At 45.1% G+C, this 21,405-nt stretch overlaps 1 protein-coding gene across 5 annotated transcripts in view; it reads left to right on the top strand.

The window, feature by feature from the left end:
• ARL15 (ARF like GTPase 15) overlaps positions 1–21,405 on the top strand; it is a 489,350-nt gene that overhangs the window by 23,772 nt on the left and 444,173 nt on the right. Inside the window, exon 2 of one of the 5 annotated variants that reach the window (XM_051853778.2) lies at positions 9,705–9,722. The exons of 3 other annotated variants lie outside the window; for them this stretch is intronic. In XM_051853778.2, the coding sequence (XP_051709738.1) occupies positions 9,705–9,722 (18 nt within the window). Of the gene's footprint in view, positions 1–9,704; positions 9,723–14,204; positions 14,262–21,405 lie in introns of all 5 variants that reach the window. One more of the 5 variants, XM_051853776.2, reaches the window with a different exon arrangement.

Here is a 21,405-nt window from a genome sequence, read left to right as displayed (position 1 = left end):
AGGTGCAGGGGCCCAAGCACTTGTGTCATCTTCTACTTTCCCAGGCCAAAGCAGATAGCTGGATTGGAAGAGGAGCAGCTGGGACACAAACCCATGTTGTAAGGGATGCCGGCACTGCACGTGGAGGCTTAGCCCCCTATACTACGGCACCGGCCCTCGAACACTTATTGAGAGATAGAGTTTGGCAGCCCTTGGGCATCCAAGATACGTAGTAATTGGGCCAAATTTGGCCCATTGATTATAGTTTGTCAACCACTGGGCTGGTAGAAGAGGGCTTACTTCTTCAAAGAAGAGGTATGTTCTTCTGTATTTTTCATCATCATCATTGAAATTTTGATTTTTATACTTGTAGATTACTTTTAAATAGGGAGGCAGGGTGTTTGTTGGGCATAGTGGTTCAGATGTTTGCATCTTATTTTGGAGTGCCTGAATTTGATACCCACCTCTGGCTCCTGGTTCCAGCTTCCTACTGATAAAGATTTTGGGAGGCAGCAGGTGATGGTTCAAGTAATTGAGTTCCTGACATCCTCATGGGATACCTAGATTGAGCTCCTAGCTCCCAGCTCTGGCATCAGCTGTCACAAGCATTTGGTGGAATGAATCAGTGGCTGAGACACATACATGCACACACACTCTTTTCTCTCTCTCTAATAAATAGATTAGAAAGTAAGCAAAATTGACAGAGGAGGAGAAAATATGATCAGTGGCTTTAGTGATTTGAAGAGTGTAAAGTCTTCTGTGAATCTCCAGAGGGCAGAGCTACAATGAGAGGGTCAAAAACCATGGAAGGAACTCTTGAGGCTTGTTCATGTGCCTTGAGTAGGAAATGACAGCAGGAGCTCTCTCTCCACCTACTAGGTACATTGTAGGAGGAAGGGCTTCATGCTTTGAATGAGGGATTGAAGTAGATGCAAGATCCGTTTAGCTTTTTCCCATTTCTCAGTTGATCTAAAACATCAAGCAGTCTGTCTTCACTTTACCATGAATTATTTAAGATAAAAACACGGCAATATGTGTGTGTGTGTGTGTGTGTGTGTATTTCAGAGATTTCTTTTCATTTAAGCCATGGAATTATTTTTTGTAGTTAATTTTATGTAGATTTATAAAACATAGCATTTTATTATGGGGAATATTTTCAGATGATATTGATGATATTTATATGTTAATTATCTGTGAGGTTAGTGAAGCTGTTGCAGTGAACACAAAAACTGAATTTAGACATAGCTGGGGACTGAAGAATCATCTTCTGGTTTATTTGGTTCTGCATTTTGTTTTTCCTTGTTGACATGGCATTAAGGGGAAGCAGGATTCCAGTAGAATCATACATGCAAATTCTGGAGACAGTAAAGTCATTCCCTGTGCAGTCTTGTGCCTTCTGATTGAACATGAACTCAACACTGGCTTGGGCACCCTCCCACTCCCGCCCTGTTATCTCTGGCAGCACAAGTTAATACATAGGTGGCTTCCATTTTGTTAGCATTTCACACAGGACATTTGAATGTGTTTTTCTCCATTTCACTCTAAAATAATGAAAACTCAATTTTCCTTTTAGAAACATGGCTCAAATATCCAGCTGCCCCTTTGTAATCTCATCTGGGGTGCAGGGTGTGAAAAGCACTGGGTTGGGGCCACATGTGGGTGGGAGTCCAAGCCCTGGTAGCCCTGTCTTGTCTTCTGATAGGCCCAGGAGCAGCCACGTTGTTCTAGTTGTGAGGACTGAGTGGGATCAGAGTGTGAAAACACCCAGCACATGGTAGTCCCTTCAGGGATGTTATTTTTTCCCCTTCTCCTGACTTCATTTGCGTTCATTTGTTCTTGATGGTTCAGAGTATTGGCTCTGACATGCAGGATGTGGGTTCCAATCATGGTTCTTGTGAGACAATCAAGGCCACCCTTTTAAGCTGAATTGTGTATGCTTCCCTGAATGTTTGGATTTTAATAGGTATGGTTAGTATACATGACTCACTGTCTTAAAGGATGTGTGTATTGGAACTTCACACTCAGAGATGCGTGCTCCTTATGGGAAGAGAGTGGGGTGTGAGGAACTGAGGCTCAAGGGAGTGCAATAGGCTTGCTCTTCTACTCAGTCAGGAGTCCTTGCAATGAGAAGGGCCAGTGTGCATATCTTCAGAGAAGCCAGAGGCAGGAACAGCAAGGGAGGGAGGGAGGAAGGGAGGGAGGGATGGAGGCCTTGAGCCACTTTGGCAGCCAGGCTTTAGGGAGAGGGGTAAGGAGGAACTCTGCAGGATTTAGGGAGTAGTGTCTTTTGAAAAAGAAAAAAGTGAAATAGCTGAGCTCCTGGGGACAAAGCTAGGTGGATCCCACATATTGAGTTGGTGGAGTACAGAAGGCCTTGTGACTTACAGAAAACCCCGAGGGTTTCCCCAGGTATATCTGATTGGGGTTATTTGTCTTCAGCAAGTATTAGATACTAGATTGGCTTTATGCAAATCCTAGAGTTTGGGTTATGAGATGCTGAAAGTGGCCCAAAGGAATTGGCCCCGAAACCAGCCCCCAGAGGACAGCCTGATAAGGACTTGTGGGGTCTGGTGGTTTTGGCATGGAGCTGGCTTTCGTTAAGATTGTTTTTAAACTATTAAATCATGTTAAGTGGAAGGTGAAAGGACCTGACGTGTGTTGCAAACTTGCTCTGGCTGCTGAGTAGGGAATGGATTACCCTAGGACAAGAATACAGAGGCACCTGCGAGGGAGACTGTGCTTACCAGCAGGTGATGCACTTGGCTTAGGAGTCAACATCTTTGAAGAAATACCTTCTCTAAGCACCTACTGTTTGCTTATTTGAGCCAATGATGTGAGAATTGTTAGTATTACTGTCTTCACATCTTATGACCATTTCTTGACATTCAGAGTGGGTAGGTTTTCTAAGGTCAACGCTGAGGGGTTCAAACCTGAGTCAGCTGACCTTAAAGTTCACTTTCTTTTCCTCAGTAGAGAAACAACAGGAAGAGTCTCGATGGTCTAATTAATAATGAAGCAGGGAGTTTTTTCGACCCTCTAATGGTCGTTGGACTACAGGCTGCTGTAATCAATGCTTCGTTCTGACAGCACGGTGATTTTGTAAGGTAATGTAGAAGTGCTGAGTTAGTAAAACGCATGGCCATTTGGGTATTTTGAGAACTTTAAATATAGATTTGACAGTATAGGTGTCATGCCGAAGGGAGAGCTTAAAATAAGTTAAAGGAAATAAATTGTAATCAGCAAATTCTAAGGTTTGAGCAGAAGGGCAATGCTAAAAAGTTGTGTTAATTATACCCACAGGGACTAGGAGGGGAGAAATCGAGGATGAGTCCATATTTTAGAGAATGAAGTAAACAGAGCTTTCCTTACCTGATTCTAAATAAAGCTTGCTTCTGTGTCTCGTGATCAGTGTGTGGCACACTGGATGCCTGGCATAAAATCACGTTATAAAATATTAAGTATGGTGTGGACATCTGGCACAGCATTTGGGACTCTGCTTGGGATGCCCTCATCCTTGATCAGAGTGGCTGGGCTCAAGTCTTGCGTCTGCTCTCCATTTAGTTTGCTGTTAATGAGTATCCTGGGGGGGCAGCAGGTGACCCAGGTTGAGTTTGAGGCTCCTGATTTCAGCTTGGCCCAGCCCAGACTGTTGTGGTCATTTGAAGTGTAAACCTACAGATGGGAGATTTGTCTGCCTGCCTATCAAATACAAATATAAATAAATAAAATGTAAAACTATTAAATAATATTGAATGATTATTGAGTCATACAACTTTACATAACGGAGACGCAAACCTCTAGATAGTACTAACTCGTGCACAACCTATATGTGAGGTCTGGGTAGAGGTGAATGTTTTTTTTTGTTTGTTTGTTTTTAAAGATCTATTTATTTATTTGAAAGAGTTACACAGAGAGAGGAGAGGCAGAGAGAGAGAGAGAGAGAAAGAGGTCTTCCATCCGATGGTTCATTCCCCAATTGGCTGCAACAGCCGGAGCTGTGCTGATCCGAAGCCAGGAGCTTCCTCCGGGTCTCCCACACGGGTGCAGGGGCCCAAGGACCTGAGCCATTCTCTACTGCTTTCCCAGGCCATAATAGGGAGCTGGACCAAAAGTGGAGCAGCTGTGTCTCGAACCGGCACCCATATGGGATGCCGACACTGCAGGCCGGGGTGTTAATCCATTGCGTCACAGCACCGGCCCCATGAATATTGTTTTGTTTTGATCCAGATGCCGGGTCTGTTGAGCAGAGATTGTTGGGAGCTAAGTCCTTTGGCTTTGGGGTATTTCCTCCTTTGGGGAATCTCAGAGTTCCCATCCCAGTCTTTGCAGTGAGAGATCACAAGAATTAACACTGATGACATAGGTGGAGCAGGAGGAGGTACCAGGAGTAGGGAAGAAGGCCTGAATCCGGGATGTCCACAGAAGCTGAGGGCAGAGTGCGTCCCCTGGGCCCTTTCAGTGTCTGAGGCCCCTCTGTGCAGAAGCTTGGAGGATTCTGTGTGCCTGAAAGGCAGAAGACACTCAATTAAAAAATACACACGAATCTGGAATTTACTATTTCCTTTCGTAGCTCTCTGAATCCTCATAGTGCGCGATGAGATAGATGCTACAAGTTGGGCACTCTTTATTCAGAATGCTTGGGATCAGGAGTGTTTCAGATTTCAAAATTTTTCAGATTTTAGAATATTCGCCTAGACTTTACCAGTTGAGCATTGCTGATCTGAAAAGTCAAAATCTGAGATGCTGCAAAACCGGAAGCCGTTTTTGGAGCTTCTGAGATTTCAGTTTAGGGATGTCAACCTGAACTATTATCCTCATTTATAGATGACAAATTAGGATGCAGAACATGAGGCAGTTTGCCCAGGGTCCTGCCAATAGTCAGTTGTATGGCCAGGATTTGATTCCAGGAAGTCTTGATACCCACAGCTGTGTTCTTAATGCTCCCCAGACTGCTTCTCAGTACATATTTGTGGGCTACTGAATGGAGTGCTGGCGCCGTGACTTTTCCTGGTAGAAGACTGTTTGTTGGTGCCAGGGATTTTGGAAGCAAAGCTGCTGAAAGCCTTTCTGGCACCTCCTTTTTATTACTGTCTATAACTGTTAGAATGGCTACATCTGCACCTCCTTTTTATTACTGTCCGTAACTATTAGAATGGCTACATGTGCACTCAAATGTAACAATACCCTAAACCTTCACTCCCTGAACTTCCTATTGTTTCTCTTTGTAGGACTTGTCACCATCTAACTTGATTGATTTATTTTTGTGTGCTCTCCCTGCTAGAGTAGACTCCATGTTTAGTCTCCAGCAGGTACAGTACTGACACAAAGTAGGTGCTCAGCGCAAGTATGTGTTTGTTTAATTAGTGAAGAGAATGAATGCCAAGTACATTAGAGACTTCGGCTTGATCATCTAAAATCCTTGAGCCTTTCAAGGTTTGCTACTCCACCTTAGGTTTAGCAAACTGGGGCACTATGAACATTCAGGGGCATCAGTGGTCTGGCTGACATTGACCTTAGAAAATACACCCTAAGCCTCCCAGTATCCTGCATGCTCCAGAAAAGCTGTTTCACTCCTTACAAATCAGAATTTGGCAGGCATTTGTCACTACGCATAACTGGTGCCTCTAGTCGGTCCTGATTGCCCATCTACCCTGTCTTTGGTCCTGGTGTCGGGGAAAAGCCTTTTATGTTTACACGGGCAGGAGGTACAGAGGGACTTGCCTGAAGTGTTAATTGTGGTAGATAAGTGATACTACATCAACATGGAATTTTGTTTTTATTGGCCTTTGGTAGTCAGAATATTTGTTGAGCCATAAAATACCGTGAACCTTGTATACTCAGTTTGCCTGACTTCATTTGTGTTCAGTTCTTGATAGTTAAGACTATTGGCTCTGATGTGCAGGAGACGTGAGATCAAATCATGGTTCTGTCACAGGCTGGGAACTGGTATTTGTTTCTCCATCTCCAGATTGGGGTAATGATGCTACTCTAACGTGGAACACCAAACACTTCCATTGAACGGTCTTAAGGGGCTGTTCTGCTTCTCAGGGTGCTGTGTCTCATTTGATGATCTCAACCACAATATCAGTTAGGACTGGGATTTATTGCATGTATTGCTTACATGTATTTTATGATTCAATAAATATTCCTACTCACAAAGTCCAATCTAAAAAAAAAAAATCCATGATGGGGCTGGTGTTGTGGTGTAGCAAGTAAAGCCACCACCTACAGTGCCAGCACCTGATATGTGTGACTGTTCATGTCCTGGCTGCTCCACTTCCAGTCCAGCTCCCTGCTAATGCTCCTGGGAAAGCAGCAGAAGATGGCCCAAATCCCTGGGCCCCTGCACCCATGTGGGAGACCCAGAAGAAGCTTCTAGCTCCTGGCTTCAGCTTGGCACAGCCCTAGCTGTTGTGGCCATTTGGGGGATGAACCAGTGGATGAAGATCTCTGTCTATCCTTCTCTGTGTCAGTTACTCTACCTTTCAGGTAAATAAATAAATCTTTTTAAAACATCCATGTCGATAGTGCTTTTGAAAGTTTAATTTTGGGCTGGCACCGTGGCCCAAAATTGGCTAATCCTCCACCTGCGGTGCCGGCACCCTGGGTTCTAGTCCTGGTTGGGGTGGCAGGTACTAGTCCCGGTTGCTCCTCTTCCAGTCCAGCTCTCTGCTGTGGCCTGGGAGGGCAGTGGAGGATGGCCCAAGTGGTTGGGTCCCTGCACCCGCATAGGAGACTGGGTGGAAGAGCCCGGCTCCTGGCTTCGGATCGGTGCAGCACCAGCCATGGCGGCCATTAGGGGAGTGAGCCAATGGAAGGAAGACCTTTCTCTCTGTCTCTCTCTCTCTCTCACTGTCTAACTCTGCCTGTCAAAAAAAAAAAAAAAGTTTAATTTTGTTCTTAGGCAAATTAGTGCAGAGATAATTAAGGCCCCAAGCTGATTAGACTAAACTCATAGTCCAAAATTGCTACCAAAGCTCCTGCCTTCACTTCGGTATTCTAGACAGCAGGATCACAAAAGAGTAGAAGATGATTGTGTTTCCCTCCTGAGAGACTATCTTTTCTTTTTATTTGTACTTTTGGCTTCCTCCTAAATCTAGGTTACCGTGATTCTTTATAGCCATGAAATTATTTTTTTTATTAAAAAAAAATTTTTTTCTTTGACAGGCAGAGTGGAAAGTGAGAGAGAGACAGAGATAAAGGTCTTCCTTTGCCGTTGGTTCACCCTCCAATGGCCGCCGCGGCCGTTGCGCTGCGTCCGGCACACCACGCTGTTCCAAAGCCAGGAGCCAGGTGCTTCTCCTGGTCTTCCATGCGGGTGCAGGGCCCAAGTACCTGGGCCATCCTCCACTGCACTCCTGGGCCACAGCAGAGAGCTGGCCTGGAAGAGGGGCAATTGGGACAAAATCCGGCACCCCGACCGGGACTAGAACCCCGTGTGCCGGCGCTGCAAGGCTGAGGATTATCCTATTGACCCGTGGCGCCGGCCTTCATGAAATTATTTTAGGAGGCTTTCTTTTTGTGTTCTCTGAGCTTCAGTTTGCGTAGCTTAACTGCTTCATCGTCAGTGTCTGTCAGCTCAGATCTTAGAGATCTGATCAGTCCAGCCTGTCCTGCTGGCTCAGTGTGGTGGCTGTTTGAGAACAGACTGCCTGTGGGTCTGATCAGCTGCACCTCCTGGCGGGGACCTTTCCCTGGGAAATGATGTGGAGGAACAGTAGGCTCCAGCATGTGGCCCACATGGTTAGTCCCCGACACATGGAAATGCTTTTTGCAAGGAGTTAGCAGTAAGTCTTCAATTGAGGAAGCTGTGCATATGGATATGAGTTCTAGGTAGCGTGTAGACAAGCGAGTTCTTCATAACTGGTATTGAGTTGAAAGTGAGTATTTGGAAAGAAGAGGAGGGGGTTCAGGGTGTGTGCCAGCAGCCCTGGAATGCTTGCATAGCCTGTGTGATGTGTCTTGCTCTTACTTCTGTTGTTGTTTTCATCTGGAATGATCCTTTTCTTTTATCATGCCTTTTGCCTGGCCAACTCCAAACCTTGAAGACTGAATTCAGGAGATGCCCCTCTAGGAAGTCTTCCTGACCCCCCTGGAATAGGGGGTTCCTTGCTCCTACTTTGCCTTCCTACCTCACTGTGCGCTGCCAGTCACAGATCCGTTAAGTGACGGCTCTCTCCTGGGCTTAAGGATCGTCAATGCCAGGGTTTGATCTTAGTTATCTTCGCAGGCTTAGTATTTACCTAGCAGTACCTGTGGCCTTAAAGGGCTTCACAAATTTTTGTTTCCTTTTTCTTTTCTTTTCTTTTTTTTTTTTTTGGCCTGAATTTTCAAATCATCAGTGCTTGGTAAAAAGTGAAGGAATAAATCCACCAAGATCAGTGGTGCTCATTATTTAACTCTGGTAAATTAGAAGAGGATTTCTTCCCCTCTCGCTGTTATTTTTTTAAACACAAGGTTTGTTTATTTGAAAGACAGAGTTATAAAGAGAGAGAGAGATGTTCCATCTGCTGGTTCAATTCCCCAAATGGGTATAAGGGCCTGAGCTGGGCCAGACCAAAGCCAGAAACCTGGAACTCTAGTTGGGTTTCCTGTGTGGGTGACAGGGGTCCAAGCACTTGGGCTATCATCTGCTGCCTTCTAAGACACGTTAGCAGGAAGCTGGATCTGAAGTGGAGCAGCCAGGACTCAAACCAGCACCCTCATGGGATACCTGTGTTGCAGGTGGTAGCTTAACCCAGTGCACTATACTCTTGAGGACTGCTTTTGCTATATGGTTTTTCAAATCTTCATAATCGAATTTCACTGTGCTAAAGATTATTATTATTTGTTAAGAGTCAAGGGTGTTTGGCTAGCCTAGCTTTAGATGCGAATATTCTGTGTCAGAGTTGTGGTCACCGCTGTTTTTTCCTAGTCTGAAAAAGTTATAAAAGAAGTGTTGAAGTGCAAATTCTCCCACTCTGGGCAAATAAAACCTCATTTTATTTTGTGATGAGGTTTTTTTTTTTTTTTTTAATTACTTTTTTCCCATTTGGGGAAAAATAACTTTGAAAGCTACTAAGGGAGCTGTTAAAGAATTCACTGTTAATGTTTGCAGCGACAACACTAGCAGAAGGAGAGACCCATTCTGAAGTAGGTGGCATTCTCCAAGAGTTTATTTCCAGTCTGGAGGAGTGACAAAGCATGACGGATGTGACTTTTACACAGAGGGGTTCACCCACACAGCACCGGGTGCTCCCCTGTTCCTTGCGTGAGTCTGCGACTCACAGTTTCCCAAATCCTGCGTCTTTGCCTCTGACCCATTTGTTAACCTCGTTTGGAATGCGCTGGTCCCGGCTAAGGCTCTCCTGTTCCCTTCCTTGTTTCGCCAGTTTTAACATCCTGCTCCCAGACTCTGTAGAGCTGACTTGGCTTTATTCACTTTCATCCCAAGCAGAATCATAGAGGAGAAAATAAGGCGCCACAGCCACCATCTTGCTTTGTACCAGGATGAGGGATTGCATAGTGTGTCAACGTTGGGACTGTCAGTTTATATTTTTTGAAATAGCTCTCTTTATAAAAGGAAATTACTGTGTTTTCACCGTCTGATGGAACTGAAATTACACCTTGAAATAAATTCTTTTGGACTGTAGATTACATTTATTTTCTGCCGTCTTGTTGAAGTGTTTTTTTTTTTTTTATTTTTGATCTCCTTTATTTTCATGCTTGCCTTTGAAATTTCTTAGGGAATACAACAATCAACTGTAAGTAATCCTACTCTCTTCAAGTTGAGTGTTCATTTTCTTTTTCTGTGTTACATGTCTTTTCCTCTTTTTTTCCTCTAGACCTGTCTTAAGTGATGCTAACCAATCTGTGTGACCTGCTTTTGACATATCTTTTTTGCATTTTCCTCAGATGAGGCAGCAAAAAAGATGAGATTGGTTTTTGAAATAATATGAAGGGTACTTCTGGAGCTCCATGGAAAAATGGAATGAAAAGGTGATTATTTGGGTGTCAAAAGATTTTTAAATCTATGCAGTGTTTTTTCATAATAGTCATTTTTCCTTATAGTTTTTGAAGACATTTCATATACATGGCTTTCAAATATTTTTTGCACCCAAATAACCTTACCTTTTAATTCTGTTTGCCACAAACTTTTCAAGGTTTCTTCATAGTGTTTGATTCTTCCACAGGTAAGTTTAGATGACTTGTAGATTTGTGAATGCCAATTTAGAGGCTACTTGTTCACCATTTATTTAAGATTGAGCTTAATTGGAAAGAATTACTTCTCCATTCCAAGCTATGCCTTATGTCCCATGGGTATACATGCTGCAAATGGACCATCTGTACAGAGAGAGACTATGAAGCAATCACTTTAAATTTATTACCAGTACCTATGCCATGATCAAAGGAAGTTTGGTTATGCTTTTAAAATATCTCTTTATAACCAGCTCCCACTGGATAGAGGGAAGAGGCTGTCCTTGGGAACAGTATTGTTAGAATGAATCTGAAATTTGGGCGATTGGATGTGTCACTTGGTCTGAGGTAGGGTGTCCAAGAGTGAGACACTATTTGTAAGGGTTAGGGGTTAATGGGAACATGACATAATAGGGATGGTCAGGAAAAAAGAGAGTGTTCAGGGTGATAGTTTCGGCAGTTTCCATCACAGCACTTGTATATTTGGGAAAAGTGAGAAGGAAGAAGCAGAAAGTTGGAATTTGGTACCTAGGGGATAACTATTTCTTTAAAAGATCTTAACAAGAGTTGCTCTCATGGCCCTGGGTGGAGGGCACCTTTTCTCTTTTTTCTTTATTTGAGAGAGAGAGAAAGAGCTCAAATTGTCTGGTTCACTCCCCAAATGCCTGGTGCTGGGCCAGGCTGAAGCTAGGACTAGGGTACAGTCCAGATTTCCCATGTGGGTATCAGGGACTCAGATTCTTGAGCTACCATAGCCACCTTGCTGGGTGAGCATTAGCAGAAAGCCGGCTTGGAAGCAGAGTAGCGGGGATTTAAACCAGGTCCTCTACTCTGGGTTGTGGGCATCGCAAATGGCAGCTTAACTCCTTGCTCCACAGAGCCCGCCTTAACACAATAGTCTTTAAAGAAGTTAAAGTTCATGTACAAAGTCTGGAAGAGGAGGGAATGGCAGCTTCAATATCAGTGGCATCTCGGGGCTCAATTATCTTTGTGGTCACTGCATGTGCCCAGAGTTCTTGGTGTGGCCTCACAATCCAGGATTGTCACCTGAGCTACCCTATGTCTCACTTATGGGCTGCAAAAGAAGTAGGAAAGGACAGAGAACAAAAAGGGGGTTTCTTTGAGTCTGTTCCCTGTAAGCCTGCTTCCCTTACACCCCAAGTTGGAGAACTTAGTCATATGATAACACTTTTCTCCAAGGGAGGCTGGGAAATAGTTTTTTTATTACAGGTGACATGAAAGAAAGTAATTTTTTACTTAGGGCAAATAACTTTTCTAGCTTATTGAGAGCATTGTGAAATAACTCAGTGTTAGACTACAGAGGTTTATACAACTTAGATGATAATTTATTTTATTTATTTATTTATTTATTTATTTTTTGACAGGCAGAGTGAACAGTGAGAGAGACAGAGAGAAAGGTCTTCCTTTGCCGTTGGTTCACCCTCCAATGGCCGCCGCGGCCGGCGCACCGCGCTGATCCGATGGCAGGAGCCAGGTGCTTCTCCTGGTCTCCCATGGGGTGCAGGGCCCAAGCACCTGGGCCATCCTCCACTGCACTCCCTGGCCACAGCAGAGAGCTGGCCTGGAAGAGGGGCAACCGGGACAGAATCTGGCGCCCCGACCGGAACTAGAACCCGGGGTGCTGGCGCCGCAAGGTGGAGGACTAGCCTAGTGAACCATGGTGCCGGCCAACTTAGATAATTTCTAAAAGTGATGACAAGAATGGATGATAGGCGGGGTGATGAACATGCTGAGTCTTCAGGTCTGAGGACACCATTGGAGTCAGGCTGTCTTTGGAAGTACATTTCATTAAAAGTAAAGCAATCCAGGGCCAGTGCTGTGGCGTAAAGCCTCCACCTGTGGTTCAACTCCCAGCTGCTCCACTTAGATCCAGCTCCCTGCTAATGCACCTGGGGAAAGCAGTGGAAGATGACCCAGGTGCTTGGGCCCCTGCACCCAAATGGGAGACCTAGAAGAAGCTTCGGATCAGTCCAGCTCAGGCTGTTGTGGTCATTTGGGGAGTGAACTGACAGATGGGAGACCTCTTTCTCTGTTCCTCTCTATCTGTAACTCTGCCTCTCAAGTAAATAAATAAATCTTTAAGAAAAAAAAAATCTAGGCCGGCGCCGTGGCTCACTAGGCTAATCCTCCGCCTTGCGGCGCCGGCACACCGGGTTCTAGTCCCGGTCGGGGCGCCGGATTCTGTCCTGGTTGCCCCTCTTCCAGGCCAGCCCTCTGCTGTGGCCAGGGAGTGCAGTGGAGGATGGCCCAGGTGCTTGGACCCTGCACCCCATGGGAGACCAGGAAAAGCACCTGGCTCCTGGCTCCTGCCATCGGATCAGCGCGGTGCGCTGGCCGCAGCGCGCCGGCCGCAGCGGTCATTGGAGGGTGAACCAACGGCAAAAGGAAGACCTTTCTCTCTGTCTCTCTCTCTCACTGTCCACTCTGCCTGTCAAAAAAAAAAAAAAATAAAATAAAAATCTAACAGTTATAACAGTGCCTTGATAATTAAATGATCTCTAATACTAAAGCATCAGACATTTCTTTTGACTAGTAGAACCAGTGAAATGTTTAGTAGAAGTTTTTTGAAAGTTGATTGAATTTAGGAATTTCGCCCAACAAATTTTTATCTTTTAAGTTTGATTTATCATTGCTGTCATTTTAATTTTGAGTGTCTAGGCATATAGATAGCCTTTGGCTTTCCAGTCTTTTGCTTATTACATTCCTTTCACCATACAGAATTCAGTTTTAAGATTTATTTATTTATTTGAAAAGCAGAGTTACAGAGAGAGTGAGAGCGAGCGAGAGAGAGCTTCTGTCTACTTTTTTACTCCCCAGATGGCAGCAACAGCCAGGGCTGAGCCAGGCTGAAGCCAGGAACCTGGAACTTTATCCATGTCTCCCACATGGGTGGCAGGGACCCATAATCTTGGGCCATCTTCTGCTGCTTTCCCAGGCACATTAGTAGAGAACTAGATCAGAAGTGGAGCTACAAGGATTTGAATTGGTACTTGTATAAGATGCAGGTGCCACAGGTGGCAGCTTAACCCACTGTGCCACAGTCTGGCCCCTAGTTTCTTACATGTATGTAGTTGGAAGAGGCAGAAACCTTTTGTGGAGTGAGTCTGATAGGACTCGTTGCCAAGTCCTTTGGAAGTCTTTGGCTACCATGGAAATCTGGGGATCCTATATGTCGCTTCCTTGAACAACAAGTAGAAACCATGATTGCCGAGATATGTAGCATTTTCAATAAACTTTATCAGAAAGCTTCTACCTAACTCCAATAATTCATCATAACAATGTTAGGCAGTGTAGAGTTAGGGCTCTTTTGACCATAGACCAGTTTAGTGTACTAAAAATGTTTCTAGTTAAAGGTAAGAAACCAACACCCATGTTTGGTGTATGTGACTTTGTGAATTGCCATTCAGTTTATGAATCTGAACTTGATTTGGGATTGAGAAGTTGTGAATATAAATTGAATCTTGTCATAGATCTTCTGAGATCAAGGACCCTAGTCTACTCTTTAATTTCAGCCCATCAACTATAACTGAAAATTTTCCATTTGTAAGTTTGTTTCCTGTCCATTTTAAGGATTATATATATATATTATTATTATAATATTATTATTATATATATGTATATATATACATTTATGGTCTAATAGGAATTGAACTGAAAGAAATAAGTACTTACCAAGCTTATACCAGTCAAACAATTTGTCATTAAATTGTAGCAACATTTAAAAGAAATGAAATTAAACCATTATAATAAGTCAATTCCTTAAATGATGCTATGGTATTAGAAGATGAAATACCTGCTTTATAGTCTCATGACGAAATAGTATGCCCCATACTGAGTTATCCCTGTCTTACTTGAACCATCCTGGAAAAAGCAGATGAAAGGGGGAAAAATCATCTACTCCCTTATAAGGCAGATGTTGGAATATAGTAGGTTTTCCTTAAAGAGGAAAATAAGAGCAAGGGGAAAGAAGCCAGCTCCCTGGTGCAACCATTTGGTTGTAATCTCTCATTCTTATTTTGATCTTATAGAGAATGTCTGAATGTATCCAGATCTCATTTGCTGTTTGTAGAATTGGCATTTACACGGTAAGCAATGTATGTTTATGGTACCAAATGTCATGGAAAAATAAGTGAAGAGCCAAGCACTGGAGAGCATGTGGCAAGAATTGTCCTCCACTGCTGCTGGGAGCATAGGTTCATACAACCACTTTGGCAAAGAGCAAACTTCAGCATGAACTTCTCCTGGGACTGTGCAATTTCACCTCCAGGTAGATGCTGTAGAGAAACTGTTGTGTAATTACAAGAAGACATATGTCCAGAATATTCCTAGCAGAAGTAATCTTTTTTCTTTTTTTAGATTTATTTTATTTTTAGATTTATTTATTTTATTTGAAAGGTAGAATTACAGAGAGGGGCAGGTGGGGTGGGGGTGGGGGGAGATACCTTCCATCTGCTGGTTCACTTCTCTAATGGCTGTTACGGCTGAAGCCAGGAACCAGGAGCTTCTTCTGGGTTTCTCATATGACTACAAGGGGCCCAAGCACTTGGGCCATCCTCCACTGCACTCCCAGGCCACAGCAAAGAGCTGGACTGGAAGAGGAGCAACCGGAACAGAATCCGGTGCCCCAACCGGGACTAGAACCCGGGGTACCGGCGCCGCAGGCAGAGGATCAACCTAGCGAGCTGTAGTGCCAGCCTGGACTTTCCTAATCTTAAAGATTCCATGATAAAATGTCTTGACATTTTCTGTTTGAAGGCCCAGGGAGGAGAATTCTAAGACTGAGCACAATAGAGTGATGTTTACTTTTAGAGACCACATTCTTTTCTTTCTTTCTTTCTTTTTTTTTTTTTTTTAAGATTTATTTATTTGAAAGACTTACAGAGAGGCAGAGGGAGAGAGAGAAAGAAAGGGAGAAAGAGAGAATGAGAGAGAGAGAGAGAATATCTATCTGCTGGTTCCCTCCCCAAATGGCCATGACCACGACGGCTGGAGCTGCGCCAATCCGAAGCCAGGAGCCAGGGACTTCTTCCGGGTCTCCCATTTGGGTGCTGGGGCCCAAGGACTTGGGCCATCTTCTACTGCTTTCCTAGGCCGGAGCAGAGAGCTGGCTTGGAAGTGGAACAGCTGGGCTGCTGGCACTGCAGGCAGTGGCTTTACCTGCTATGCCACAGCGCCATCCCCGACCACATTATTTTCTAAGTCAGGACTCAAGATTTACATGAAGTCATTTTGTCCTCATCCACCTTGCACAGAACACCATGCATGTGTGTGTGCAAAACGCTTAAGAAAGTTGTTTAAAATGAATGATGGAAAGGGTCTGAGGAAAAGATGTGTGCACAGATGGGGAGTCCCTGTCCTGTGAGTCTGTCTTTCACAATACCTTGCCTAACATGTTCTTTGTATGTTTGAAAATGTATGTGGCACGTGGCATGTGCCTAATAGCCACGTGTTCGATTAAGTCAAGCTGAACCCAGCTTTCTGTTTTGCCTTTCATTTGCATTTAAAATTTCAAAACACTTAAAAAAACGTCTTCTATCATCTTTCATTGTTGCTAATTGTCTCAGATTAGTATTTGACTCCAGTTAGGTTACTGGAGAGCTAAACATGCATTTATTATTTTACGTGCCGCCACTTGATAGGTTTCTGCAGTGTCTGAGGAACAGATGCCAGGATTTGGCATTCAGGTGATGAACTGGGGAAGTGTCCGTGAGGGGGAAAAGGAAGGGAACAGCAGGAGGTGGAGAGAGCCCTCAGATGGTGCTGCAGGCCTGACGGTCCTGAATGGAGGTGGGGGCGAGGTGGGTTTGGGGAGGACCTTGAGACATGGTGCAGTTCTGAGACGGTCTTGACTGCGCAGGCAAGGCTTCCCTGAGCGAAGCTGCCTATTACAGTTCTTTGTTGGGCAGGAAAAGTCCTGACTCCGGTAGTTTCTCATGCTCAGGCAGAGGCTGGCAGCAGCCTGGTAGAAATATAGCCTCACATGAAAGCCATGGCGGGGCGGGCAGCACTGGCAGGTTAAACTGCTGCCTGCAGTGCTGGCATCCCATATAGGCACCTGTTCCAGTCCCGGCTGCTCCACTTCTGATCCAGCTCCCTGCTAATGCGCCTGGGAAAGCAGCAGGGGATGGCCTAAGTTCTTAGACCCCTGTATCTGCATGGGAGACCCAGAAGAAGCTCTTGGCTCCTGGCTTTGGTCTGGCCCACTCCTAGCTGTTGTGGCCATTTGGCGGGTGAACCAGTGGATGGAAGATCTCTCTGTCTCTCCCTCCCTCTCTGTAACTCTGACTTTCAAATAAATAAGTCCTTTTCAAAAAAGAGTAATAGTGCTGATAGTTTATTATAATATAATGTCAATTGTATTATAGTATGGTGTTGTTAATCTTTTCCTGTGCTTCATTTATTGATTTTTTTTTTTCATTTATTTGAAAGGCACAGAGATAGGCAGACAGACCAATCAAGAGAATTCTTCCATCTGCTGGTCTATTCTCCAAAGGCCCACAACTGCTGAGACTGGGCCAGGCCAAAGAAGGACCTAGGAGCTCATTCTGGGTCTCCCATGCAGGTGTCAAGGACCTAAGTACTTGAGCCGTTGCTTGCTGCCTGCCAGGATGTGCTAATGCAGGAAGGTAGAATTAGGAATGGAGCCAGGATTTGAACCCAGACACTCTGACATGTGATCTATGTGTATTAAGTGGCATCTTAACCACCAGGACAAATGCCCATCCCACTTTACCAATTAAACTTTACCATAGGTATATAAGTATGGGGAAAACCACAGTAGATGTTGGGTGTGGTATTTTGCATCCCCTGGGGATCTTGGAACATATCTCCCATGGATTCAGGGTACTGTTACACTACTCGTCACGGGGTAGCAGGTCTGAGGAGCTCAGGGGCCTAGCGGGATGATAAGTGTTGGCGGCAAAGGAACCACACCAGAGCCGGGAGATCAGTCAACACCCAGGGTGCAGCTGGGTTCTCGACTTTATTGGGAGGGGAAGAGCTTTTATAGACACAGAAAGGGGGCTGTCCAGGGCACTAGGGAACCGAGCCAACCAGCAGAAAGGTAAGGAAGGACACGAGCCGGGCACGCCCTCAAGGGCCGATCACAGCTGAGGACACATACTGTTCACGAATACGGAAGTCTCCTGTCAGGCTAGGTACCTCCCCCGGGGGCCATCTTGGATTGTTGGAAACACTGAGTCACTGGGATGCGGAAGTGCGGCAAACTTGAGCAAAGGCACAGCAGCCTTGTCCAGCGAAGGCTTAGCAATTTGTTTCCTTTTCAATTGGAGCCCCCCGCATCTCCCCCTTTTATTTTGAGGATAACTCTGCCTGTCTTAGGTTGTCCCCCTGTCAGGAATCGGAAGTTGCCCATCATCGGAGAAGCCAGGGTCGAGAGCCTGACCATCCTGTTTTAGGTCAACCATTCCCAGGGGACCTTACCCATCATTGGCTACCAGTCCCTTATTTTAGGAGATGAGGGGGTGAGCGGAGAGGTTTGGCCAGTAACCCAGCAGGGTATCCTGTTGACTAACAAGGGCCTGGTACCTGACTTCCAGCTGGTCGACATGGATTGAATGAAGCTGTTTTCTAACAAAAGAGCCTAAGGCATTAACCACACAGGGGCCAATGAGCAGAAGCGCAATTATGGCAGTGATTGGACCAAACAACGGCAGGAGAGCAGGAGATAGGGCAGCCAACCTCCCCACATCCCTCCCCAGCCATTATAAGAATCCATTAGGTGTCGCCGGCGACTTTCAAGGCTGTCTTGGAGTTGTTTAATTCGATCCTGGATGACTCCAGATTGGTTAACAAAAAAGCAGCACTCCTCCTTGAGGAAGACACAAAGGCCTCCCTCCTTTGCCCTTAGTAAATCCAATCCTCTTCTGTTGAAGGACTACTGAGGCCAGGGAGGAGATCTGTTCCTGTAAGACTCTAAGCAATTGGGTTACTTCTCGCAGGTCCCCGACAACCAGGGGACAGTTCCAATAGCAGGGCTGGGAGGACCGCCCTGCAACAGGTAGCCACAGGTGTCTCATCATTCCTGTGAGAGAGAGAGAGACAGAGACAAGGCCTCAAGAAGGCTGGGCTCTTGGGTTAGGGTCATTAAGGTCAGTGGGGGGAAGGTGTTTGAGGTCTCTGGCCGGGACCCAGATGGGCTTGTCTTCATTTTGGGGGAAGACGCATCCAAAGCCTCTGCCTGCCGTTAGGAGAGAATCAGGGCCCCTCCAGGCCCCTGTGAGGAGGGTCTCTCCATCGGACCTTAACAGTAGAGTACTTAAGAGTAGTTGTCCAGTGTCGCGGGAAAGGAGTGAGGTTGTCAGTTTTTGAAAAATTTAAAATATTTAAGGTGCATAATGCCATCTTTAGCTGGTCATGAGGGGGTGCTGCTCCCCCTTTTTATTTTAAAAGTTGGGCCTTTAATGTTTTGTTTTGTCTTTCAATGATTGTCTGGCCTGTAAGGGTTATAGGGGATACCAGTGACATGTTTAATTTCCCAATGCTTTAGAAAGGTAGCAAATGAGGCGCTGGTAAAACAAGGTCCATTATCAGTTATAATTTGTTTAGGAATGCCAAGAACCACAAAGCATTGTAATAAATGATTGTTAGCGTGTTTAGCCTTTTCACTTGTGTGGGCTGTAGCCCAGCAGGCGTGAGAAAAGGTGTCAACAGTTACAAAAATATACTTAAGCTTTCCATAAAAAGTGAAATAGGTGACATCAGTTTGCCAGAGGTGGTTGGGCGCCAGTCCATGAGGGTTGACCCTGGGCCCCTGTAAGGGAGGTAGCTGTAAGAATGGTGAGCAGGACTTACAAGTTCGGATGATTTTCTTTAATTCTTTAATTGGGACGTGGGGGTATCGATGTTGTAACCCCCTCCAATTGACATGAATAAGGTCGTGAAAGGAGATAGCCTCATCTTGTGTTAGGTAGCACTGGGATGAGGAAGCTAATGAATCCGCAATGGCATTACCTTGAGACAAAATGCCCGGGAGATGTTGATGTCCCTGGAGGTGTTGTAAAAATATAGGCTTAGTCCTTGACTTTAGAAAGTTTCTGGTTTGAATCATTAAAAGAGTATTGGGTTATCATCAAGTTTAATGTGTGACCAAGGGAGGTTGGGGAGTAGATTGGCCACATAAAGGCTGTCAGTATACAGGTTAAAGGGTCCCTGTATTGTTTTCAAGGCCAGGACAATGGCATGAAGTTCCTTGAACTGGGCTGACCCTTGAACATTATGAACTACGATTTTTGGCACTTCTTGTCCCTGCATATGGGGCGGAAAGATGGCAATTGTTGCTCCTATTTTTCCCCCGTCAGTGAACACAGTGTGAAAGGATGGGTGGCCGGCGCCGCGGCTCACTAGGCTAATCCTCCGCCTTGTGGCGCTGGCACACCGGGTTCTAGTCCCAGTCGGGGCGCCGGATTCTGTCCCGGTTGCCCCTCTTCCAGGCCAGCTCTCTGCTGTGGCCAGGGAGTGCAGTGGAGGATGGCCCAAGTACTTGGGCCCTGCACCCCATGGGAGACCAGGATAAGTACCTGGCTCCTGCCATCGGATCAGCGCGGTGCGCCGGCTGCAGCGCGGCGGCCATTGGAGGGTGAACCAATGGCAAAAAGGAAGACCTTTCTCTCTGTCTCTCTCTCTCTCACTGTCCACTCTGCCTGTCAAAAAAAAAAAAAAAAAAAAAAAAAAAAGAAGAAAAAAGAAAAAAAAAAGAAAGAAAGGATGGGTCAGCCTCAGCCAAAAATAATTTGGGTGGTATCCAGTCAAGTTTGGAGAAGGAGTTCATCCATTTATAGGGGCCATAGTGGCAATCAATCTTCCCTGGGAAGCCTTCTAGAGCAATTGCAACGTGGGTATTGTTTCGTTGTAACCACTCGAAATCTGTCAACCGAAATGGTACAACAAGGGTATGTGGCTGATGACCAAAGAGACAATCGGACAGGTCCGTACCCTTTATGATGCAGTCAGCGAGGTGGTCTAGGGTGGCATAGATCCGGGGGGCCCCTCCCATGGACAGATGAACCCAGTGGATGGGCTCTCCATCTTGAGCCAAAAGGCCCGTGATGAGGAATTTTCCACTGAAGATATAGAAGAATAGGGGCAAGGGGTGCTGGTGCCGCAGGTGGAAGATTAGCCTAGTGAGCTGGCCTGAGGTTTGGTTTTATAAGCCAAGTTTGGCCTATCCTCTCTCTGCTTTCTGGCTGGCCAGGAGATCTTCCTGCACCATGCTCCGGCCTCACCAGATGCCTGAACCTTAAGATTCTGAACCTCCAAACTGCAAACTGAAGTAAACCTTCTTTCCTAAGATGCTCCTCTCAGATATTTTAAAGTAACAGAACATTGACTCACACAGCAGACTTAGTAGACTAGCATAGGGAGGGAGAAGATCTTGTGAACTGAAGCAAAAGAATATAAACCAGAAAAACAGTTGTTTGCTCCTGTTGAAAATAAATGCTAGGTTCTAAGCAAAATAAAAACTAGAGGAGGAAATTAGAAAAGATTATGGGTTGGCTTGTGGGACAAGAAGCAGTGTTAGATGGTGGAGTTTTTTTTTTTTCCTAGATGCTTATAGCATTATTGCCAAATAACAGCTAGTAGATAACACTTGAAAATTAAAGAGCAAAAAGGCATTTATTTTGTATATGGGGAATCCATGATCTGAAATGAGCATGCTCAGAATGGAACATAGCACAGGCCCCAGTGAAAACTCGGGCCAGATATGAAAGCAGACGTGCTGTGTACAGGTGAATGAATACTGAACCTTAAGCATTAAAAGGTGTAAAATCATTATTCATGGACAAGGTTATTCTTTGTGAGCCATCCACCCTTCCAGTAGGCAGCCCTTGCTGTAGAGACTAAAGGCAATGGTGGTGATTCTGTAGAAACCTCACTCAGGAAGGTGAGGAAGATAAATCCCACTCATCTTCCATGCAGGAGACTTTAGGTGCAGATAGAAAATCTTACCCTTTGTAGGTAGTGCAGCTATAATAGCAAGAAAACTTAGAACAAAATGAAACAGAAGGGAAAAATGGTGTTTAGAACGAAGCATTTGCTCCGAGCTCACTCTTCTACTTCCTGTGAGTAGCACAGGAGATAGGGTGCATTGTTTTGAATACAGTGTAGGGAATGGAGTATAAAGAAGTAATTTAGTTTCTGAAACAAAAGGAGTCCTGTTATGTGGATCTGCATTATTTGGAGCACTAAACGCCATTCGTTTGGTTCTGG

The sequence above is a fragment of the Oryctolagus cuniculus genome, chromosome 14, assembly GCF_964237555.1.
Source record: "Oryctolagus cuniculus chromosome 14, mOryCun1.1, whole genome shotgun sequence".
In the NCBI taxonomy this organism is placed as follows: Eukaryota; Metazoa; Chordata; class Mammalia; order Lagomorpha; family Leporidae; genus Oryctolagus; species Oryctolagus cuniculus.
The sequence above is the reverse complement of the archived record's forward strand: the minus strand, read 5'-3'. Positions and strand labels throughout refer to the sequence as shown.